We start from the raw sequence: 25,568 nt of genomic DNA on the forward strand, positions 1-25,568 counted from the left end.
ACTCCGAGGAAGGATACCATTTGCTACTCTGTGTTGGAGAACCTTAGTGACAAAGGGAAGATTGTATTGTTAAATGTATATAATAAGATATGGCAAGATGGGATAATTCCACGTGCATGAAAAGTGTCTATAATTATTCCTATTCAAAAACCTGGAAAATATCCTAAAGTACCAGGTAATTATAAATAATTATAAAGACTTCTTATCAGTGCTATTCAGTACACCACATACCGCAGCAAATTACAAATGCATACATTAAACAGAATGAAGTAGCCTACTCACTTCCAGTTTTAATACCGATCCCAGCGGAAATACGGATCCTTGCCCGACAACCGCCATAGAAAAAAAGAAGAACAATGTGGTAACTTTTATTTTGATACACTTTCGTCTAAATGTGGCCGGAAGTTTAGGAAGCGCCGTCAACCATCGCTTCACACGCACGTCTTGCAGTGGTAAGTAAATACATACTGAGTCCTTTTTACATTGAGGTGTAAATTTAATTTTACAGACCTTTTCATCCATATTAGCCTCTCTTAACGTTTTCTATGTAACATTGTTTGAGAATAAACGTATGGTTTTCGTGTGATGATCTATTGTAAAAAGTGGCACAATTCAGTTCGTGTTGTTGACAAAGATGGCCGACAGCTTACTCGCGTGCTCAACTTAACTGCTGAAAAATATTAGGTTATTTCACATAGATACAGCCGACGCAACGTCAGAGGACCGTTTTCATCAATTTCAAATAATTGGTTAGACATGTACTTTTAAATGAATTCAAAAACAGTCAACACCTTAAGCTTGAAGATACGGTCTTAAGAATCGCAACAGGGTAACGTTATCTGGTTAGTTAACATTGCATATTTTGTCTAAATGATCAGTGTTTTCAAGTAGCTACGTTAGCTAACGTTAGGGAACAAAATTCATGACCGATATCATGAAAGAGATGTCTGCGGCCGTTATCTCGGTTCAAACCCACGAACGTCACCGTTGTTAGTCCAGTATTTTCCAAATGTAATGTAATTGCTTATGCAATAAATGTAAATAATTGCAGTGTTCTTACAGGAGCGCTGGTGGTGGTCTGTTTGAACTAGTAGGTTATGAAATGTATTTATTTATTTTTAAACAAATGACCAGTGATGGACCTTTTGTGTTTTATGGTTAGGCCTAGTGATGGTTAAAGTCCTTCCAAAAGTAACCAACTACAATCTGAGCACGATAAACTAGTGACCTGGTGACCTACGGAAACAAACCTTAAAGTAACATTATGCAACAATTTACCTTAAAGTAACAGCTTCAAATTAATTTTGGTGGTACACTGACTTGTAATACGGAGAGTAGTGTTTCTTGCCACTGCCACAGCACGCCTGGTATTGCACTATGTAACTTTGGGGTACAGGGTGAGATCTCTCGCGAGAACTACGTAATGCTTGATGGCACCACCTCACGCAACAACAACTAGACCCATGCACTAGCTATAAGAGGAAGCTAGTACAGTAGTCTCTGTATGGACATCATGGCAGAGGCGATGAAGACACAAAGGCATATGTTGTCGGAGGTAGGAAAAGAAAAAGACAGCAAAAAAAAGCAAAAGACCAAAAAAGAGTCAGTCTCGGACTGGCCTTTACTCGTCTGTGAGAGCTTAAAGTTACAAAAGGATTCAAATCAGATGCCGAGCTGGCCTTTTTTCTGTTGGACTAGTCAGTACTAACTTATTAGTTGTCTTGCTATGTTTTGTGTTGAGCTTGCTTAATGTTTGAATCCTTTAGGACAGTTGTCGACTCACTAGTTTTCATTATAAACATCCCTACCAATGTTATTTATGAAAGAATTCGACGTAGGCTGTAACCTTAATGGTGTCATCCCTGTCTCACGGAGATTTTGAGTGTCTAGTGAAACCCCTTCTGCCATACATGGCATGATCTTAAGTATAAATCTTTAGTCCACATCACTGCTTTTTTCTGGCAATGCACTTTTTTGGTGTTTTTCGATTGTCTGCCATTGCTGTAAATTGCTTCTGACGAAAGGTCAATTGACCTCTGAAGATGACTTACAAATGCAGCCACACTGAAAATGACGTTGAATACTGCAATCACAGTATTTCCAAAAACTGGTCTGTCTGTGTCTCCTCCCTCCCTTTGTTGCATAGATATAGCAAGCCAGTTAAGCAGGATCATATGAGACAGACAACTAAGGTATTTATGGAAGATGTATAGCACCCATATTTGACACACTAGTGTGGCAAAGTAACGGCCATCATTCACCAGCCAACACAGAGGCCTACATGTCATTGGTGCTCGGCAGGCGCTCATTTTGTGCCATGCTTGTAACTTAGGAATCAGCCATGCATCACTTCATGAGTATAGTGTATTTCAATAGTCCCGTCTGGAAGATACAGCATGGGACATCTTTCTCACTTCAGCAATTGTTCTCCACTGGCAAAATGAAGTACTAACAACCAAATCATTAATTTCTCAGATATAACGATGAATCGGATCCGCATCCACGTCCTGCCTTCCAACAGGGGGCGTATAGTGCAGCCAGTACGCCCTGTTGAGCCTCAGACCTGCTCTTATAGTCACCGTCCATGCTCTCAACCACGCCTTGATGGCCTTGAGTTCTGCATCAAACATGTGCTTGAGGACAAGAGCGCCCCTTACAAGCAATGCAGCTATGTCTCCAATAAGAATGGAAAGCGTTGTCCAAATGCAGCCCCCAAGCCAGAAAAGAAAGAGGGGTAAGTGAACTCTGTTCTGCATATTCACTCTGTATCTCTGGTGCATTCAAATTTGATGAATGTTTGAGGCAAACGCATTTTCTTTAAACCTTTAACTTTGAACAGATTTGGGTAAATATTCCAAATTGTTTTATTTAAACTGTCCAGCGTCCATGTTTGCTTACCGGGAGCTACCTCATCAGACCGTTTGTGTGTTTGCAAAAAATGTGTAGTTAAAATTAAAGCAAACGAAAAAAATTGTTCACGAATGTTTGTCTTTATATGCCATTTTGAACGCACCTCAGGTGTAGGCCTATATCACTGTTTTTATCTGTCTATATCATTCTCTTTAATCCTTTATTGAGCATGTCTGTCTGCCTTCCTGTTTGCTTGTCTGCCTACCTGTCTGCATCAGGGTGGCTTTTTGTGCAGAGCACACCCATAGAAATGCACTGGCCCTGCAGGCACACCTGAGGAAGGCTTCCTCCGGTCCGTCCCCAGAGTTGCTTCTTTCCCAGCTGAGTAGTTATGGCCAGAGCAACTCTGAAGTCTACAGTCTGGAGTGCACAGGTGAGTTCCTCTGCTGCTCAAAGAGAAATACGCCAACTAATGCACTCTGCAGTAGGATTGATTTACTGTTATTAGAGTTTTTAGGTTGGTCACATATGTAAGATTTCTAAATAAACAGTTTTTGTCTTAAAGCATCATGGCATATTGTGGGCCAATTTGATGATTAAAAGTTGGAGGTTGTGTGGATGATGATGCTGGTACCTGACTGATCCTGTGCAAATGTATGCAGATGAGGACAGCTGGAGTGAAGAGGAACAGGACCCTGTAGTTCTGGATCAAACATGGAGAGGCGATCCAGATAGTGAAGCAGACAGCATTGACAGTGACCATGACGACCCTCTCAAGTAAGTGGTGGATTGATCGATCGCTTTATTTGCTTGTTCTAAATTTAACAGCTGAAGGAAAGTATTGAGTGCATTTACACCTGTTCTTTCATGTGGTCAAGCACTATCTGATTGCAACCTGATCACTATCTGATTGCAACCTGATCACTGATCACTGATTAAAACACACTTTAACGGCAGGTGTAAAAAGCCCCAATGTTGCGTACTTTAGCAAGCAAAAGATCAAAGCATTTAATGCTCTAGGTCTAATCTACTGGGCAAATAACTAACACCAGTCAACGGTTAGGTTCAGGGTTCCGGTTGATCCTTAAAAAGTCTTGAATAAGCCACCCAGGATAACTAAAAGCAGCCTCAGTCCGAAAAGAAATGATGCACAGTCTACACTGACGGTAAGGGCATTCATGTAAAACTTCCACAATAAACGTAGTCACCACTGCAGAGGGTGCATGCAGAGAGAGACAGACAAAAGGAGAAGGAAGGCCAAAAGGAAAAAGAGAGAGCCGTGTAAGGCCTCATGCAGACGAAGCCTAGTTTGCCTGAACCCGGGTTAATTTTTCACACATCAACTTTTTAAATCACGTGCACATGAACCTAGCGAATCCAATTGACTCAGCTGTAGTACATCCCCCACGCCTGTTGGTGGCTCTTTAAGGTGCTACAGACAACTGAAGAAAACGGAGAAGAAGACAGGAGCATGCTAATAAAGTAACATATGACAGTAGTTGAGCTCCAACTAGCAACGTTTAGCTTAGCCGCATAGCCTACATTTAATCTGCACAGTAACACATTATGGTGGTTTATAAAATCAGTGGTAAGAGCAGACTGTAGGTTAAGCGAAAAATAATTATATTTGTTATTGATAATAAAGAGTTTAGAACAGTGCAACAAAGCAATGTGCAACATGACATGTCTGAGTTGTTTAAATGCCTGTGCTTTATGGAGATGCTGAGCTTGAGCATGAGACCACAGTGCAAGTGCTGTGGATCCTGGATGTTTCATGGTTTACAATTGCTTCCAATTTCATGGTTTTATTACTAACAACAAATGTAGGCTATTGTTGAGGGCTTTGTCCTTCACGTACTGTAGGCTACCTCTGAAGTAACGTAAACGCTAGCTAGTAGCTATCGCTATCGTTGTCTGACAGGACTAAAGCTAACGTAACATTCATCTTTATTACAGACTGTTTTGAAACTTCCGTCTATAATAAAAAATCTTTTCACGTCAGATTTGCTCATATAGGCTATTGCTGATACTTTTAAAAACTGGTTTTTGAAAAATGGTCTGATGCAAATAGATTAAACAGTGATAGATTAAAGTGTGGCTTGTTAATGTCATCCCTTTCCTAACAACAGATAGATAGATGCATTTGTATTAATCCCGTTAGGGAAATTCACGTGGAAAAGCAGCAAGGTAATAGGAAGAATTATTTTTTTTAAAACTGGAGAGCTGTTATAACTGGCTGCCACACTCACTGCGCCATGGCAACCCATTCAGTTATTAAATAATGCCGGTTGTGTCCGTTGTTCTGGCTGGTCTAATGATGCGATCACGTGGGGCAATCCGATTAGGTTTGCGGATAGCGTGCATACGAACACCAACCCGCGACCGGATTTCGAGTTTACTCTCTTGGACCCCCGATTCGAGGGTGTGCGGATACAGTGCGTTCGTCTGCACGATAGGGCTATCCGGAGACGGTTCTCTCCGGGTTCAGGCAAACTAGATTTCGTCTGCATGACCCCTAAATACTGATCGATTCAAAGAAAAATAGATAGTTAGAGTTGCTATGTTGGTTGCTAGGGTCTAGTACTCCAGTAGCAGGCCATATGTTGAGTATGAAGTATGAGCTGCATGACTTTTCTCAACGGTTTCTGGCTAATTTGACCATGAGGAACAAAACTAGGGTGCTGTCGTTTACTGTAACCCGAGCGAACATCGAGATTTTGCCATGCCCTTTTAGCGCGCGTCCAGCGCATCTGTATTTCAGCTTCTGAAGGTCGTAGACACTTGAAATTGGTCTCAAAATGACCGGAATACGCATTATATATGCATTATGAAGGTTTCTTAGCTCTAAAACCTTTACTTTTCGAGATATTCTGACCCTCACACTGATATGGGCCAATGTGTCCTGGATCACAATAGAGGCCCTGAATCAAGGCCAGTAGCTTGTTGTAGCTACTGGCTTCAAACTGTGGCCCAAAGCAAACTCTTCCAATGGTCTGTTGGCTTTCCCATTTAATCCAAAAGGTGAAGATCTATTCATTTGGAAGTAACAATTTCTCTGCAACTGTCTTTCTTTCCATTTTTGTTGGAAGGCCTGGGAAGTGTTTTTGTTGTTGTTGTGTTATGATTTTTTTAGTTTTTTTAAGTGGGTCATGTAAGTTAACTCTGAATCACGGATGGCACCCAGATTTAAAAATGTTTTACTACGGGCAATTTGATAGGCCAGCAGAGCTTGAAATCTTTCTTTATGTGTGCTTATTCCCAACAGTCGGACCTCTGTTTTGCCTTCATTTAGTTTCAGGAAATTGTTGTTCACCCATTTAGCTTTATTATAAACACATTTTTCAAGCTGAAATCTTTTGTTGTTAATGTTGGTAAACTTGGTAACCTATTAAACTATTTAAGTTGGCGAACTATTAAATGTGCGGTTTCTCATTGATGTTAATGCATACAGACACGCAGGTGTTTATACAGCTGAGGAGGTAGCTCTGATCACACGGGAGAAACTCATCCGGTTGCAGTCCCTCTACATTGACCAGTTCAAACGTTTACAACATCTGCTAAAAGAAAAGAAGAGACGCTACTTGCATAGCCGTAAACTGGAGCATGACACCATCAGTGAGTATGCTTTTGGAATTTATTTTTTTAACCAAGAATGTTATGGTGGATTTCAGTTTTTATGGATGAGTTTTATGTCTGTGGAATGCCGTTTTATCGTTAAAAGTGCTACATAACCGCCAATCATAACACTGACACTTCAGCAAATACATATGTGTATATTTTCCCAGGTACAGATTGTTAATAACATTATATATATATATTCTTAGATAGGCCTATTTTTATTTAATGTAGGCTATTTAGTTTATATAATTTTTAATTTACAGGTTTTGTATATTTTCACAGAGAAGGAAACCACATCTTTGAAATTGAACTGTTAAATAAATAAATAAAAGTCCCGGTGACATCTCACATGTGGCTTTGACATACAGCTAATTTAGCCCACTGATTTAGCCCACTGCATCAAAAATATCAAGAGCAATCAATATCAGAATCACTGAAGAACCTGAATCTCGTCCTCAACACCAGAGATATAATGATGCATGTAGTTCACTCTTAATATGCAGTGGGAATCAATCTGTTGAGAATGTCATGAGTCTTGCATGTAAACATAGCCACTGTGTCCTGGACCCTCACTCTGATATGGGCCACAGTGTTTCCCCTAGGTTTACAGCTTTGGGGGGGGGGGGGGGACACGGTGCGCGGCGCGGCCTCCGACACAAACGCTTAAAGGAATCATGGTGTTCATGTGTTTCTTTTAATGACAGTAGTCAATATAACAACTGAACAATTATTTTAACTGTACATTGAACTAAACATCGGAACATGTCTTTTTATGACAATTATCCCCAAAGTGTGCAGCTTTTGTCACTGCAGTTTACCTTTTTGGCCTTCTGGAAGAAAATATTTTGAGATATTTGCAGCCTAAAATTCCTGATTTCGCAGGAGCTTTTCCAAAAAGTTTCGATGAAAGTTTTTATTTGTAGGTGTTTTTTGCAATGAAATTGCCGAAAACAAGTGAAAGTTGGGATATAAAGTTGCGAATTGTCCTCTTTGTAATTATAATTGAATTATTTGTTGAAAAATAACTGATTAATAAACAAACATTAATTCATCAAGAACAAAACGATTGAGAAATGGTCCTCTTAATAACCTCACCAATATGCCAAACAAAAGATTACCAGGACTACAAAAATGTAGCAGAATAGGCTTTACTTATCCACAACGAAGTGCACATGTTGGCATTACAAAAGGACCATCAGTAAGACTGAATAAAAGGTTATGAATGTCTCAGCCTTCATATGACGAAAAAAAACTATGATCTGTCCTGTCATCTAACGTCCGGCCTGTGTTTCTGCCGTTCTCATTCTATGCTTATCAATCTGTTTTGCTATCCTTGTTTATTTATTTTATCCGTATAGGTGTTAATGTTCAATTTCATATATTAATTTTAAGTCGTCCAATTTAAAGTCATCCATTCTTCAACACTAGCTGCTACCTTATCTTCAAACAGAAAGTAACGTTAAATCTCCATGGCAACAGCTCTTGAGGGTTTGGGAATTAATCAGATGAATTGCTTCCTTCATTATTCACGGCAAAATAAATAATGTTCATTACATGTCATAGATTTATTACCAGACTCTATGTAAAAAGGGCCACGCACAACTCGCGGAAAATGATTAAAAAAAATGGAAGCCAAATCTATTTCTGAATTTTCGGTGCGGACATGGGCGTACGTTCTGTTTCCACGTCTGTTGTAGCCATTCTCATTAGGCCTCTTTCTCGACCCTACCTAGGAAAAGATCGCTGGAGTCATGAACGCCTGGAAATGTGTTTTTTAAAGCTTAAGTGTCCGTAGCTGTGCACTGATTCTTAAGCCCAATTCTGTCCGCTGGTGGGAGCGTGCTCACCTGTGTGTGTTTGTGCGCACGTGTCTGTGTGTGTGTGTGTGTGTGTGTGTGTGTGTGTGTGTGTGTGTGTGTGTGTGTGTGTGTGTGTGTGTGTGTGTGTGTGTGTGTGTGTGTGTGTGTGTGTGTGTGTGTGTGTGTGTGTGTGTGTGTGTGTGTGTGTGTGTGTGTGTGTGTGTGTGTGTGTGTGTTTGTTTGTTTGTGTGTGTGCGCATAGTGGCGGAACTCCGCCATGCGTGATACAGAGAGCAGATAATTGTAATCGCGCGACCATGTAGAGACAGAAATTACATGCCGTCGTGTAAAATAAGATAAATAACATAAGGCTATTTATTTTGTTTAATAAAATAACAAGCTATAGACCTGTTCTATAGGAAAGGTAATCTTAAATGACTTCCGTTGTGATCTGGCGCTTTATAGAAAATAAAATTGAACAAAATTAACTTGAACTTCCAGGAGGGGCGGGGGGTGCCGTTGGGGGGGCGGGGCGCCCCCCTAATATAACGGTAGGGGAAACACTGGGCCACTGTGTCCTGGACCCTCACACTGATATGGGCCACTGTGTCCTGGACCCTCACACTGATATGGGCCACTGTGTCCTGGATCCCAATAGAGGCCCTGAATCAAGGCCAGTAGCTTGTTGTAGCTACTGGCTTCAAACTGTGGCCCAAAGCAAACTCTTCCAATGGTCTGTTGGCTTTCCCATTTAATACAAAAGGTGAAGATCAATTCATTTGGAAGAAACAATTTCTCAAACTCGATTAGTTTACCCATTAAATCACTCATTATGTTATGGGATATATTTTGAAATTTGCTTATAATATACAAAGGCAAACATTTTGAGGCTATTGGGAAGCTAGTTTTGGGAAATGCAAGTGATTGAGAGTTGTAGCTGGTGGTCAGGTGTCACAGAGCATTAATGACTTCTCACCACTGGTGTGTTTCTGTCTATTTGCCTGCATAATGTAGGCAGCAGCTTGTTGACTGGGCCAGAGGGTCTGTCCGTGAAGGAGCGGGAGAACCTGCGCAAGCTGAAGGCTCTGCGAAGATACCGGTACCGCTATGGTGTTGAAGCACTGCTCCATCGCCAGCTCAGAGAGCGACGGCAGGCAGTCACGGATGGATCATCACAGGTTTGGCCTTTGTTTTGTGACTGGGATTAAAATAACAAGGGCGTTGCAGGGGTGTGTAATTGACTTTTCAAGCAATTTGAGATGAAGATGGCGGGGGAAACCCATGTTTTAAATAGACTAGCGATACTGTGCTTGCTAGGTTGTTTTAAAACGGCCAGCAACCAAACATTTAATAATCAAAGCAATGGCACTAGGAGATGAGAGAATTCCTTTAAATTGTTTATTGGTTAACTACAGCACTTCTGCTCACCCAATGATCTGTTCTCGGGTGGCTAGCATTACGACCACGGTACTTCAAACTAACCTGGAGCATGATGACGTACATAGGCCTGCAGTTTCCGCTGAGCTAGATGATGATGTTAAAACACAGAAACACCCTCTATTCAACACCACCTCATATCTGTATCATATCTGTATCTTCAACCTGTCTGTTAGGTTTGTGAAGGTCTTCTGGGCCTCCCAAACCAAACTAACATGTGCCAACAGTCAGTACTCACATTGGGCTTTGTTAGGTTGATGTGTTGAGCTGCTCCATCAGCAGTGATTCAGGTGCATTCTCTGTGTGCAACTGTTGCTGCACTCACTTTGGGGGACGTCTCACGTCGCTCATCCCTCTGTGATGAAATGGCCTCGATCTTTGATTCCAAAATGATAATCCTCTAGTAGCTCAGTGAGTTTTCCACAGCGGCTGGATCTTCGGGTGCACCAACGCATTTAGTTTTGTTCTAGCTGCAAGTTGACTAGCCGTTAAGTTGATTGGTCGGGCTCCGTCTTATTTCCAAACTGACCACTGTTCAATGTTCCAAATGTCTCACTGCCTTAAGGATGTTCCGTTCAGTTGGTTTCCCCCCCCCCCCCCCCAAAAATGTATCTAGTTTGGTGAATTCACTGGCATTCACCTTTCAACTGCTATAGCTATGCAACATGGAAAGGGCCCATTTACTTGATAATAAATTATACTTTGTCTACAACTACACAAGAGACTTTACAGATGTTTTTTTCCTTTTAATTGTTTTAATTGTTCACTGAACATCACCTTAACCAAACCTAACCCCATAACCCTAACCTCAACTATAAATCGTAGTCTGAGTATCTGTAGATAGTATATAGGGGATTATTTATGATTATTTATGATGACTGTTAAATGTTTTGAGTTTGTCAGGTGTTGAATTGTGTGTGTGTGTGTGTGTGTGTGTGTCCTCTCCCTTAGGCTCACTGTTTTCGCCTCAGTCAAAGGTGTATCTCTTTCGTGGAGGGCACGCGCTGCTCCAGTCAGTGCCTCCCCATGACCAGACACTGTGTGTCTCGTATCCTTTTGGCTAAAAACCTTTTAGACATAACCAGATGTACAACTTCAAAGGTATTAGTCCTATCCAGTTTGAACATGTCTGTTTTTTGTAACATAGATGCTCTGATAAATAACATGAGCTACACAAATGCCTCCTGGTATGGTATTTAGTGGACCTTTTAACCAAAGCGTCTTCTCATAAATAATATACAAATTTGGATCGAGTGACAGTACTTTATCAACCCCCAAGGGGAAATTGGGGTATTACAGCAGTACTTCACATAAATCACACACACACACACATTAATAAAAAGGTTGATCAAAATACTGTGTACAGATTGCACTAACAAGGTCTGCCTTGTTAACCTCTGCCTCTGTTTAAATTAATATGTGTGTGTGTGTGTGTGTGTGTGGTATACGTAAAATCTACCCACTGAAGGAGTAATCACAATATCTTGGCTATTTTCTTTTTGTCTTGTTGGTTCACAAATAGAATTAATGTTCAGGAACTACTAGTGGTTCAAGGTATTAGTGGTTCTTGGTGGTTTTGTCCTTACATGCTGTGATGTTAGAACATTCAACATGTTTTAAAACTGTAACTGCTTTTCATAATTTTTGTGGGTTTGTGGGACATCGCAAATACTGTTGTGCTCCTTAATTCCCTAGCTGTAGATATTTATCAAGACAGCAGCCAGGTTCTATTCAGGATGTGCCCTGGTCTGAAGGATATGCCTTGTGATCGCCCAGTTCACATGGGTCAATCGGAGGAACCTCACTGTCCACTGCATTTGTCCCTGCCATCGCCTATGTACCGTCCTGAAGAAGCACCCCTGACACAGTCACCATTGCTGCCCACCCCCTCTGAGCTGTATCTGAGCACTGCTGAGCTGCAACCAACAGAAAACCTCCCCCTGGAGTTCAGTGATGTATGTAAACACAGCACATGACCTAACACTGGATTTAACTTCCTTTAATAGCATGGTTCAGGAATGTCTGTTCTGAGATGTAATGCTGTTATCAATTCAGCTAGCTTTAGTTATAACCAATTTATTGCAGTTGTGTCTTACCTGCTATAAACAGTTCACTACCATGATTGTAAAATTTAAAAGATGTCTTGGACAGAACACATTAAAAGTTGTCAGCGGAGTAACGATTGAGCTCTGTGAGATGATGAGTCCAGTCATGAATAATACATTTCAGAGGCTGTTGAGTGTTTCTGCCTTCTGTTAATATTGGGGCCAATGAGCAAAGCTGCGTAGGCACCCATTGTATTTTATACTTATGCTTATTATTGGGGACCAAGAAGTGAAGCTACTTAGGCATCCATTGTGTTTGTTGTGACAGCCAATCAACGGCAGCAAGCAAAATGTCATAAAACGTGCTACGAGTGTTTCCAACCATGCGCTCGACATGACAGTATTATTTTGCCTTGTTGAGCTGCTGTCAGTCATATTATATTTTCCATCCATCATCTTCCACCCATTATCTGTTTCCTTTTGCCCCTTTTGGTATTTTCTCTTTCATTGGCCAGTCTCCGATATGGCTCTTTCTGTGCTATATCTGAGCTCATTCAGAGATGGGTGTTGTCTGAGTACTATTTAATAAAGCTACCATCTGAGGACCTGTGAGTTTCTCAAACTAGAGATTATGATTATAATTATGTCCACCTGTACAGTTGTGTATCGGGGCCTTGTAACTGGTTAGAGGCAGTTTGCACTGTTCTCTGATGGATGTGGTGCACTCCTTTGGAACATATCTAAGGTTGTGTGCCAATCTCTTGCATGGAATAGCCTTAACTCCTAAACATTTCTGAAGAAATCTCTATGATCATTTTTGGACCATAATCAAATCCACAAGTGTTGATGCATGTTATGAGGTTTTATGATGAATTTGAACCATGATAACTTCAGATTATTTACCATAATGTGCCACTGAAACAGGGGTGATGGTGGCAGAACACGGCTCCTTCTACACCTGACCCAGAATCCACTGTTTCCAGCTAGAATATTCATTTGCAACATTGACATCGACTATGTCTACACTATATTTCTGGGCACTATATTTAGGTTATGTGAATTGGAATTTCTTTAAAAAAACAAGGCAGTTCTAAGTGGTCCGTAACAGTAGTGTGTGTGTGTGTGTGTGAACACCACAATTTGTAAATGGATAGCATGGAGGCTTTGTTAAGGGGTAGATCTTCTGTGTGGAGATGGGGGAGGGTTAGTTATTATGGAAAAGAACAAAGTAATCATTTCTATGTAGTAGGATCATTGTATGTAAACACTGAGCAAGTTAGTAATATAATAGTCATTTCAGTCATACACAAGAAAAAATGTTACATGCCTGTACTAGGGCCTAGGATTTTCCGCGATAACGGAAAACGGACGGAATCCGCGGAATGTACCCTTTGAAACAGAATTACAACATTCAGACGGAAACATCATTTTCTGCATCAAAATCGCCCAATTTTACTCAGGCCACGCCCCCCTGTTCAACGGTTGATGCCCACACCTCTGCTACAGCCTGTCACATTCACACTCTCATCTTCCCAATCGCCTGCACCTGCATCTGCATCGTTCACATTTTGTATCGTCATTAGTCTTATCATTAAATCATAAAAGTATACTTCTGAGCTGGTTAGTTTAGTTTAAACCATAGTTACTATTGATAGTTTCATCCTGTTTGTGTTTTCCAGTGTTAGTCACTGTGTACCTTGGTTTTGATCTTGTTAGCATTTTTTAATTGAGTAATCATTTCTGTTTAACTGAACTTTGTTCAGTATTTGGAGTTAAACAGTTGTGCTCAGTGGATAGTCACTACCATGCAGTTTGACTCATTGTGACAGACAGTCAGTATTATTCATTGGTTATGATGAACTTATCAATATCATCAGGGTATGATACCAGTGGCATCATCAGTCACAGTTGCTATAATTCCAGTTTACTTTACAAGACTGGAATAAGTGGTTCAAGTAATAATAAATAATGTTCTTTTTGTCTTCTGTTCTGTTGATGGCTGGCAAACAACACTCTTAGAAGGTCTGGGTCACTTGTGGCACACATAATTCACTCATTGTTAGCCATCAATCTACCTCAGGGTGAAAAAATTAGCCAAAAGGAATTCGCCAAAATGTAAAATATATATTTTTTTAAACGGAAAATCATCGGCCCTACTGTAACTGTATTTTAGCAATCCGCTGACTCTCAGTCTAACCAGAGATCACATTTTACTATGGTATGCCACAGACTCCGGGGTGAGGGGACCTCTCTGAAAGACGACCTCTGATCTATGTAAGGGTACAAACCAAAGTTGGACAAACCAGACAAACAATGAGACACCACATACACTACAACAGTGGTCACCAACCTTTTTAGGCCCAAGATCACTGACCTCTGCCTTGGTGACAGGCAAGATCTACCTATTGAGGCGTTGAGAGAAAAAGACTGTCCAGGCTCCAGACTGTATTTACAACTTAACTTTTTATTTGGCCTAATTGTAATTGAATGAAATCAAACACTTTGGTCCAGCTTTCAAATTGATGTGACCAAGAACACACCTAATCAGGGGTTCTCAACCTTTTCTACTCCAAGGCCCACCTATTATGTATTTCTAACAGGGTGGGGCCCAATAGACACCCCGCTTATTTTAGCTAATCTATATTCCATTCTAATTAATAAGCGATTGTTATGCGTCACAAAGAGCAACATCAGCACCTGCTACAGGTGGGAGCCTAGAAATTAATACAAGAAAATCTAACTCTAGATATTGCACTATCAAAAATGTATTGTGCACCAGAAAACAACATAAAACCATACAGAGCATTTTCTGTCAAAAGGGCTTCATTATCCAAAAGAGTTTTGAAACAAAGGAACCTATTTGCAGTAGGCCTATGCCTATTTGTGCACAGCAAACAAGCAAGTAAATACAACCAGAATAGACCCAAAAGATATTATGCACTCAAAACAAGTGATGAAACATGCAAACGAAAAAGACCACTCAGCTAGGCCTTATTAAAATAGGTGTTGCTTCAGACATGCAAACAAATAGGTTCAAATATGGTTCAAATAAATAGGTAAAAATAATGATTCAAATAATGTATTAATGATTTAAATCTGTTGCTACAATCAATTATAAAAATAAATAGCACCAAGCATTCCTGGGCAGTGGTTCGAGTTGGTAGCTCTCCACTAAAAAGCATTTCCTCTTGTAGAATACTGCTCCAACGATAACGCACAAAAAACAACAGTAATGCAGCATTACTGACGTCCGTCGACTCATCTAACTGTATTGAGAAGAGCGGGCTACCTTTCATCCTTTCCAGGACCTGGTTCTGTATGTCCGAGGCGTCTCCAAATGTCGCTTCAGATTTGAAGGTTTGAGCGCCTCATTAGACCGCGTTAAAACGCAGTCGACACACTGCGCTCTGGGCTCAGCGTCGTCACCTCCATTCACAAAACCTAATCTAATATAATCAGGGTTGTATTTACGCTGAATTTTAGTAGTTTTCGGCAGTATGACATTGCCAGTGCTGTCATTCTTTCGCTTGAGAAACTTCTCAATTTTTGCTAAATAGCAGTTGAGTTTTCTTAAATGCAATTCCTCAAAAAAACACTAGATGCCCCACGGGGCCGCTCCGTGTTAGAAAGGGCATTTAGTGGGAAGGGCTGAATTTGTGTGAAATCGTTGGTGATTACATTCACATCAACTCTACAGACATCCTCGGATTTAAATAATTGTAATAATAATAAATACGAGAATATTTGTATCATTAACAATTACGTTTCACATTTATAGTCATGATTCTACGAGGCATCGTGATATCATAAAATAAACAAAAGCACTACACACGAACACTGCAAATGTAAGTGAATAAATAAATAAGCACTAAACTCAATTGCGTGGATATAGCCACAATGGAATAGAATGGACACCTCTACATTCTGCAACAGTCTCTGCACCGGTGAAGTTAGGTCTCAGTTTACTTGACCGGTGCTTGCTTCCCGCTTTGACATGATTTTAATCAGTCTGAAGTTGCTTTCGTGTTGCCTGTGGAGTCTGTCGATTGTGCACACGTCTCTTCAGTTGCATGCCCTTATAGGGAGCTGGCGGTGTGTTTCTGTATCGCGATCGACGGGTTGGCGACCACTGCACTACAAGATACATGACTAACACCACATACACTACAAGATACATGACTAACACCACATACACTACAAGATACATGACCAACACCACATACACTACAAGATACATGACCAACACCACATACACTACAGGATACATGACCAACACCATGGCATTATTGCTCTGATGATAATGCCGATAATGTCTTTCCCATCAGAACACTGCTGCAGATCTCATCTGGCTCATACATTGTTCAGTTTGGATGAAAGAATGCCTTGAGTTTAACCTCTCAAAGACTGAGCCTTTGGTAACCTTGCCAAACATTTGTATTCAACATTAATACCCCCCATTGTAGGATTTGGATGTGGTTGGAGATGGTCTGCAGTGCCCCCCCTCCCCACTGCTCTTTGACACCGCACTGGCTCTAGAGGACCAGAGCATACGCGCCATCGCCGAAGCCCCAATGGATATCCTGACAGAGGTGGAGTCATCTGAACTGGATGTCCGTGTCCCAGGAGCAGATATCTTGGAGAGGGAACAGGGATCTGCGGAAGAGAAGGTATATGTGCTTTGCAGAGATTTAGACGTGTGATAGAGGGAAGATAAGACATTTTATTAGTGTGAGTTACATTGCATGATTAAATCAGAAGGAACAGTAAATCAGGGTGACAGTGAGGATCATTTAGACATTGTTTATTACTTACTTGCCTGCTGCGTTTGATTCTACAGTAATGTTTAAGGTGGCGTTTTTATGGTTTGTTGTATGTTTCATTGCGGCACAGCATTCACTTTAATCACAAATTCACAATTTTCGCTTTCTGTTTTGTTTTCCCCAAAGTTGAAATTAACCAATGCTGTTGGAGCATCTGAGAACTGCACAGGTTCTTCTCCATTTCGTAGACATCATTGTTATAAGTAACGTCATTTAGAAAATCAAGGTAGTAGAGAATTGTACGCTTTTGAAGACCGCTTGCGTTAACATTTGCAAACATTTTCTAAAGTTTCAATGGGCTTGCACAACAAAATGGCTGCCAAACAGCCAAATTAGATTTCAACAATTAGTATTTGAATGGAATGGCTGCTCTTCATGACATTTAGTAAGTGCACCAATAATTGTTATACTGAAGCAATTTACCAAAGTTGAAACAAATTGACCATGAGGAAGCACAAAAACATGTTTTCTCCTGTATCTCCAACATGGTTTATCTTCAAAATGATTCTGCCTTTGAGTTATTGCATAATGTCTCATGGCTGTAAAACGTTCATAAAGCCCCTATCAGACTAGCCACCAGTATGTTTTTTTTAAATGCATTTGAACCTCATTCAAATGATGAGGACATTCTATGGAGGAAGTCAAAACTAGGGGGGCGCTATTCTAAAGACATTGTGGTCTCAAGAACTACTAAACTAACTTACTCTCACCTGGCTGACCTATTGTCATTTGCCACACTTTACACATACAGCCTGGACCCTGATTACTCTTGCTGTAGTTAAATTCCTATTATTTGATCTGTTAATGAGTTTGCAGGAGAGAAATGCATTTTGAAAGGCATTTTGTAATGCGTAACAATTACTTTGGCTGGAGGATGTGAATGAGAGACTTCAGTTTTCAAAAATCCTTGTGATTTTCTTGCTCATTACTGACTTGTCTTTTGGCATATACTTTAATATCACACCACTTTTTTTGGTGCTTTAGAAATTTCGATCTCACTGACGTGTTGCCATTCAGAAGGGGTCGGTACGATACGCATCAAATATGAAACTGTTCAATACAGCCTCCACGGTTCGGTATACACTGTGTACCGTGATATGCCTTCGGATCATGTACGCCGTTAGTGCACATGACGACAGTACAAAAGTAGATTATTCCCTAACTAGAATGTGCATCACTGTATTTGTATTGAACATTAAAAACATGGAATATGAATGAACTTAATTTACTTTAATAGATGCATCTGTAACCTTGAGTATGAAACCTTTTGATCACTGATTGCACACTTAAGACATTACGGTTGCTTAATGAAGATGCCAAGAGAACATCAGAAGCTCTAAAAATTGCGAAATGAAGAGTTGAGGAGAAAAAACTTAGAGACCAACCATCATCTTACAGATCAACTGTTTGGTGGCCTTAAGGGTTAGACCTTTGACAAGTGTTACAGACTGCTAGCCATTACAAGAAGAAAAGAAACAAGTTTTTGGTCATTATTCTTTGTGTCTTAGGTCTAAAGACATAATTCTTGTTTGAGATCAAACAGGAAGTTTTGTTAGTTTGATGTTTTGATGTATAGAACAAAATTGGTAGATGGACCCCATCTTGAGGCAGTTCAAATTTTTTTTAGATCATTTAACCCAGGGGTCTCGAACTAAAATTACCTGGGGGCCGATCAGCGTCCAGTTTGGTCAGTAGGGGGCCAGATTTCTTTATCTTTTGGCTTGCCTATCACAATACTGTAGATACTACTTTTGAGTGTGGCAAATTTACCATGTGTGTGATCAGTGGTACAATGGTTAGTGTTGATCAATAGCAAGTAGCTGACCTGGGTTCAATTACGGGGCAATGCAAGATGCTCTTTGGATAAAGGTGTATGTTATAGTGGCATTTTTCATTGATAGCCCATGACTTGCATATACAGCAGTAAAGGCCGAAATATACTTCTACGACTCCATTACTGCATGGTCACCGGTTGCTTCGACGGACTCGTGAAAATGATGGCGGACCAAACTCCGTAGGTGGTCGTATTTGTACTTTTAAAGTTTTTTGTTATTGTAACTGAAAAATATGTCTGAGGGGATTTGCGAGGTGTCTGAGCCAGCTATCTAATGTTGGCATGCTACTACCCACAAGGTAAACAGTGATGTATGGACGGATTGACAGAGACGGATAGTTAAAAAATGTGGGAGGTGCACCTCAAGCCACGGAGAGGTGCTCGGAGAGGGTTTGCAACAATGGAGCAGGTTTTGTTGCCATTTCGTGACTTCCGCTAAGAAAAAATTGTTCTTCACACCAATGGCAGTGGTAAACGTTGGGGTGGCCCATTCAAATCAATGGAACTTTTTGCAACATTCTGAGGAGCTGTATAATACGTTAGGGATCATGTATTGTCCGGCGGTCATTATCCAAAAATAAATCCCGACGGGACGAACAGGACCCTGACACGCAGCGGAGGGGTCTTGTTTCGACCTGAAGGGATTTATTTATTTATTTATTTACACTGTCCTATGTAAATAACGGCAAAAAAGCCGTGCCCAACGCCTTTTGGGGTTCAATTTTCTCAACTTTTCAGAAAAGCGCAGGGTGAAGTCAAGCGCCTTTCTGACAGCTGACCAATCAGGACGAGAGTGTACGCGTGTACTAGGGCTGCAACTATCGAATATTTTAGGAATCGAGTATTCTATCGATTATTTAATCGATTATTCGAGTAATCGTAAAAAAGTACTTTTGCGTTTTTAAACAACAATATCAATAGTGCGTCACGCAACATGACAAGCCTGTTAAAATCGAATCAACATGAGAACAGAACATAGCTAAATCTCCGCTTAGCATGCTAATTGACCGATCGCGAAACTCCTCCCTAGAACGGCCTTGTCCAATCATACCTTAGCAACCGCTACTAAGAGAAGTAGGTCCGACAACTTTGAGGTCTGAGCAGCATGGTGAGACAGTGTGCCTACGGGACTTGTAGATCTGACACAAGGTACGCTGAGAGATTAGAGGGACGCGTCTAAAACACAGGAGGAAAGGTGCCGGCGGTGGATTAAACAGTGTGGGAGACCCCAGTCCCAACTCAATATATCGAAAAACACACATACTGCTCCAAAGTAAATTTAAGCTGCTTGCAGCTAGCTATCTATCTAGCGAACTACGCTATCGCTAGGTATGATAACTGACTATTTAGTTGAGAGAACATCCCCAAACAGTTATGGTTCATGACAACTTGTATTATTACCACTACAAGTACATAACTAGTCTCTCCAAATAAAGTGTTAATGTTAAAATGTTAATGTTACCGTCAAAATGTTACTGTTACCGTCTGTAAAATTGCACGCTGAGCTATCTTAGCTAGCGATAGCAAACGCCAGCATTGAACAGAACTTTTAACGAACACTTTGTATTTATGCTTGATTCAACATTGAACAGAACTTTTAACATCGCTAGCTAGGATAGCTCAGCGTGCAATTTTACAGACGGTAACATTAACATTTTGATTTTAACATTAACACTTTAGTTGGCGAGACTAGCTCGAGCTTAACATACTGTATCAATGTTGAACAAAAGGCCATTATAAAGTTTTTTTTAATTTTAATCTTTGTAGCATTTTGTGAATGGGCAACCTACTCCTGAGTATCCCAAGGTATGCATAAGGCACAACCTGAGAGCAATAACCTGGCGATCTGATACAAAGCCATAGCATTACATCAGGATCTTCATGTCCACTTCGTTGTTGATCTTAATATTTTGGATATATCCTTCCACTGCATATTGCAGTCCCTTTTGCCTTGATCTGGAGGATATCGCGGAGGTATTACTCCAAAAATCATCACTCACACTGACAGCTATAGCGCTTGTCCCCGTACTCGCCATGGCTTCTGGCTTGACAGTTCCGGGAATTGTGTCGGACGTAGCAACAGTAACTAAGGGGGCTGGGCCCTGGCGATCGGTCAATTGCTTCTAATAGCAAACGTGCGCTTGCATGTAGCCCAACTACAAACACGATCTATCACAGTGGTTACTTCATGAAAACACTTACTTTCATAAAGTACGCACACAATACCTCACATAAATGTCGAACAATAATGATTTAAGCACTCAAAACTTTTAAAGCACACAGTATGGTCAACTACTTTGCCACTGAATTAGCTAAGAACTAAACTTGTCACTATCCTACTGAAAACTAAACTGAGGGAGCTGCATGCAGACAGCGTTGCTTGGCAAAGTTAATATCTACAGACATTGTTGGGAAAGTTCACTTTCTACATGAACTAGTTCAGTTCATAGTTCACAATTTTGAAAATTAACTAGTTCAGTTCATAGTTCATAATTCAAAATGTTGAACTAAGTGTTCACAGCTCCAAAAAATAGTTCAGTTCTTTTTTTCAATATGTTGTGAGCTATAATTTTTCTAAATCTTTATCTATCTGCAATACCGCTTTCGGCCTCTACGCAATTCGGCGCTCTCACTCTTGCCAGGCATAGACAGTAGAAGAAAGCACAGGCAGCCATTGACTGGTTATGCAACACTGGATACAGGACTGTTAATGGTTTTCGCCTGGAAGTCTCTAGAAATCTGGCACCTTATTTCTGCCTTCAATGGCCGTTCTCTTGATTCTCCTCCTCTTTGAATGCGCGTGTGTCAATAATAACAGTCCATATGAAACAGCATTACCAGAGCATGATATACATTAAATCAGGGGTACTCAATAGGCGGACCGCGGTCCGGATCCGGACCCAGACGCAATCAAATTTGGACCGAAGCCAAAATCAACATTCTAATTTAACCATGATCCAAGCGAGTTTTCATTGGTGCGTGATTTTGCGCTATATATTTTTTTCCTACTAGATGTGGTTTCTATCTTCCGTGTCCAATCCAGAGGTCCAATCAGGAGCTGTAATAACAACATCACTATGACAACTCACTCACTCAATGTTGGCCGCGAGCTCTGTGGGTCACGCAGGTTGTGTGTGTCAATGGCAACAATGCGGGCAGATAGATTTGTGAACGGTATCTTTTTCTCAACAAACGAAAATTATGGCGTTCTTTAAACCCGACAAAAAACGTTGTTTCCAAAAATTGCTAATTTAAGACAGAGTGGACTGACAAGTATGCATTTGTGCTGCCTGTGGGGAGCACAAAACCGATGTGTTTAATCTGCAACGAGACGGTTGCCCTTGTCAAAAGTGGTAACGTGAAACGTCACTATGAAACAAAGCATGCACACTTTGAACAAAAATACCCGCAGAACTCTGAGGTAAGGGGCAGAAAAATAAACCATCTGCAATCATACCAAGCAACATGCAGTGTAATAGTTAGATCAGCCACACAACAAGAGCATGCATACCTCAACATACTGTTGTGAGTCTGCCTTTTCAACCATGAATATGGTGAAAAACAAATACAGGAGCCTACTCACTAATGAACACATACATCATTGCCTCCGCCTGGCCTTCACACCTTTTATGCCCAAGTTTAAACCACAAAAAAAAGTGTCACCTTTCACACAAATAAGGCCACATCACCTTTTGTGCATAGTTCAAATGTTTTTGTTAGAGTTATGTTTCTGGATTTTGACCGTCACTGTTCCGGACCCTGGACTGAATGGAAATTTGGCGAGTGGACCTTTTGGGTTTCTAATTGAGTACCCCTGCATTAAATGAAGCCTCGACGAAATTTTTTTGTAATCAAGTTACTCGAGTAATCGTTTCAGCCCTAGCGTTAACCTTCCCTAGTAACCTACTACCTTAGTTACCGGTGCCCCCAAAATACACCAAGATGGAGAAGGTACCAGTAGAACAACTCTTGATTGCCGTTTTCACACTACACGGAGTTATATGACATGTCACAAAAGATACAGCTAACAATAAGTAGTCGATAACCAACGGATAATAATGTATCGCTAGAATGTTTGATTCCCATTGTTAAGGTTACAGAATTCTCACGCTGAAGTAATCAAAAGGTGCTGAAGGAATTTTTTTTTTTTTTTTTAAATCAGGTGTGAACACGGAACAAGGATGTGTTCCACGCAACTTCTTTTTTGAAGCTGTCAGCATCTGGAACAGCATTTATTTATATGAAAAAGCGCTTTGACCAGTTTTCATCAGAAAAAGTTGTTACAGGTGAACGTAGGAAACAGAAAGAGATGTTTCACACGTTTTGACACCAACCTTGTTATATGCCATTGGTAAGATGGCCAAAATGTTCTCATGACCATATTGTGGTGTCACCTTTAGGTGGCATTGTTTCTAAACAGGAAACAGACAGTGAGGCGATATCACCAAAGGTTACATTTTCTGTGTTTGCCAAGTACCGCCTATGGTGTGCTGGCTTGAAAAGTAGACGAATCCATGTTTTCTGAGGCTTGCTAGCAGTCTACAATAGCAGTAGCAGTATTTTGGGTGTAATGGCTTATTGTACAGAAATATAAGCTCAGACAAAGCTGCTGCTGCCACCTCTAGTACAGTGTGTACTTGTTCCTCTAAGTTGGGTTATGCCTGACAAATAATTTTTCAACTTTTACATTTCATCTAATTGTAAAAGTTTTTGAATTCCATATGAAATATATAGTTTCCCTCTGAAGCAGTTGATCTTCCTTGAATCAGGGCTTCCAAGTGTTCATAGTTTTACTGATGCTAACCACTACATAAACCTATGCATAACTCCCACCCTCTAACATGATTAACATCACTTGGTATTACTTGTTGAAATACTCTTCTCTGATTATGAGCTTCTTTATCATGTTTGTTGTTCCTAGATTCTCTCAGGAAGGAAGGAGACCAGAGAACCAGCAGGGACAGCCCAGCAAAACTCAACACAGAACTTGCAAGCCAAGGGACACAGGACAAGGGTGTAGCCTGTACCCCATGATGGATCAAAGGACAGAACGTGCTTGTTCTAAATCTACTGCTTCCTGTCTCATTCCCCCACAACTTTCAAACGTCTCACTATCGGAAATTGAGAGCTTTCAATTCACCTGTTCTTGTGTGGCTGTTGGATTTTGGGATGCATCACTTTGAGCATGACATGTTATTCCCTCTGTACATTGCACTGCAAAGAAATCCTGTCTTAATCTTAACCGCTTCAATTAGGTTCTTGTCTGAAAAATTATTTTAATGTTTGTTTGGAATTGAATCACCTAAATGTAAAAATATTGTTGCTGGGCCGTAAAAAAGGGTGGAAAAGTATTGGCTTTGTTATGTATTTGAAGCAGAAGGAAAAGGCTTTTGGAGTTACCGTGCTTTTTAGTATTAATAGTGATTGCATGTCATTTGAAAATAACAATTTTAGATTGTATTTGTTTAAAGAAAAGGGAAGATGTGTGCTTATTTTCAGTGCACAAGTATCCACCAATACAAGCAAATTTAACACTGTTTAAATTCTGTTATAGGGTGGAGGGATATTTGCAGGTACCTACTAACTGTATAAAACCATCTGTCTCTTAACGTCCCGGCATCCTAATACACTTACATAGTAGGGGTACAGTTGAATAGTCAGAAAATGGGAGGTACAGTAGTCAAGACTGAATCCAGGACGATTTTGAGACCAAGGCATCTAGTTTGGTGGTGGGAAATGGGGTGGGGATTACTGTATTCTGCCCCGGTGGATTGTGTTGAGCTTCAGCCATTTCTTAAATACAAATCAAAATTTTGGTTGATCTGGTCAATAAACATCACCTTATTCCCATTATTACCAATGATCACGGTCTTGAATTCAATGTTGAGTCAGCAGTAAACACACATACTCATACACATGGCTTGTCATTTCTACTCAGATAATAGAATAATTGAGAATTGCTGCAACCTGCCGAATTTTTCTACCTACCGATTAGCCTACTCCTCTCTATTCTTAATCTTCCAAAAAACCCGGAGAATTTTTATTTTTAATCTTCTAAAAGATTCAAGCTCAGACTATCGTTCTTGATCGAAGCATTCACCGTCAGGATTTGAGGCCATCTTCAAAAGTTTTCAAAAAACAAAACAAACTGCTGGATTTAACCTCTACTGAATTTAACCTCTACTGGATTAAACCCCCGACTCTCGTTCTTTATCGACGGATTCATCATCGGTATTTAAGAATTTCTCTGCTGGACTATCATCTTAATCTCCAGGTAACCCTTAGGGGAAAAAAACTTTTTGCGGTGAAAGACACCTACAATTAATTTAACTGCCAACTCGCAGGTTAGCGGAAGGCGCTGTCGTTCTTTTAACAGAAGGCAGAAGAAGAATTTTATCCTACAAACAGTAGGTTTTTGCTTCTTCCTGTGAGCTTGGAGTTGTATAGATCGCTAAATTAAATTAACACTACCTGTTCTCATTCTGACTCTGAACAGCTAGCAAGCAAACACCAGCTAAAGCTTAACGTTTGACTACCTCACCGCGAGTCACCGCGACATCGTAGCAAACAAAACACATAAACTCAAGTTTTTGCCTCTCATCTGACATCGCCACGATGCCTTCCCTCAGTGGTGCACCTGGATGCGACTCCTGCCTCCTGCTCAGACAGAAGGTAGTAGAACTAGAAGTCAGGTTAGCGAACCTCTACCAGATCAAGCTGGATGAGCAGTTCATTGACTCCATTGTATCTGTGGGTCCTCTTCACACACACACACACACTGGACATCTCGATTCCACTCTGCCCTGCATGAACACAAACCCAGACCACACCACTGCTCCCTGGCCACTGGTGGGGACCAAGCCCACCCTGCCGGTGAACTCCACTCCTCACCAGCCATGGAGAACAGCTGGCAGAAGCAAGCGTGATGGAAGGCGGTCGGGACGACACACTAAGCCAGGCCAGCCCCTGAAACTGGGAAACCGCTACACCACACTGATGAATGAGGAGGAGCCCCCTGGGCTTGATGACACCCCTCCTCAGCCCGCCCTGCAACGCCCCCGCAGACCGGCTCCAGAGAAACAACGGCATCACACTGACATCCAGCATCGCCCACGCCGCCCTGCTTCCCATCCTGGGCCCTCAACACAGTCAGCATCCCCTAGAC

The 25,568-nt window shown here is 40.9% G+C and overlaps 1 protein-coding gene and 2 non-coding genes across 5 annotated transcripts; all 3 read left to right on the forward strand.

Moving 5' to 3' along the window:
- The first annotated feature begins 360 nt into the window (after window positions 1–360).
- kansl2 (KAT8 regulatory NSL complex subunit 2) lies at window positions 361–24,256 on the forward strand. Of its 3 annotated transcripts, none has more exons than XM_012820782.3 (10): window positions 361–452; window positions 2,476–2,734; window positions 3,129–3,283; window positions 3,513–3,627; window positions 6,302–6,465; window positions 9,282–9,445; window positions 10,656–10,752; window positions 11,406–11,659; window positions 16,213–16,416; window positions 23,325–24,256. In XM_012820782.3, exons 2-10 carry the CDS (start codon window positions 2,484–2,486, stop codon window positions 23,421–23,423), a joined length of 1,503 nt encoding a protein of 500 aa, XP_012676236.1. In that variant the 5' UTR covers window positions 361–452; window positions 2,476–2,483; the 3' UTR covers window positions 23,424–24,256. The 3 variants fall into 3 exon arrangements, with proteins under 3 accessions (XP_012676236.1, XP_031422652.1, XP_031422651.1); XM_031566792.2 differs by lacking the exon at window positions 361–452 and adding an exon at window positions 522–842; XM_031566791.2 differs by lacking the exon at window positions 361–452 and adding an exon at window positions 1,444–2,192.
- LOC116220406 lies at window positions 5,766–5,902 on the forward strand. The gene has a single exon (XR_004163646.1). It is a non-coding gene; the product is annotated as a small nucleolar RNA SNORA2/SNORA34 family (small nucleolar RNA).
- On the forward strand, window positions 8,925–9,061 carry LOC116220405. The gene has a single exon (XR_004163645.1). It is a non-coding gene; the product is annotated as a small nucleolar RNA SNORA2/SNORA34 family (small nucleolar RNA).
- Window positions 24,257–25,568: the final 1,312 nt, after the last annotated feature.

Source organism: Clupea harengus, chromosome 4 (assembly GCF_900700415.2).
Source record: "Clupea harengus chromosome 4, Ch_v2.0.2, whole genome shotgun sequence".
NCBI lineage: Eukaryota > Metazoa > Chordata > Actinopteri > Clupeiformes > Clupeidae > Clupea > Clupea harengus.

Coding starts and splice junctions, on each gene's coding strand:
- kansl2 (XM_012820782.3), top strand. CDS start 2,484: ATGAATCGGATCCGCATCCACGTCCTGCCTTCCAACAGGGGGCGTATA. Junction 3,284..3,512: donor CTACAGTCTGGAGTGCACAG/GTGAGTTCCTCT, acceptor AAATGTATGCAG/ATGAGGACAGCTGGAGTGAA. Junction 10,753..11,405: donor GACCAGACACTGTGTGTCTC/GTATCCTTTTGG, acceptor CCCTAGCTGTAG/ATATTTATCAAGACAGCAGC.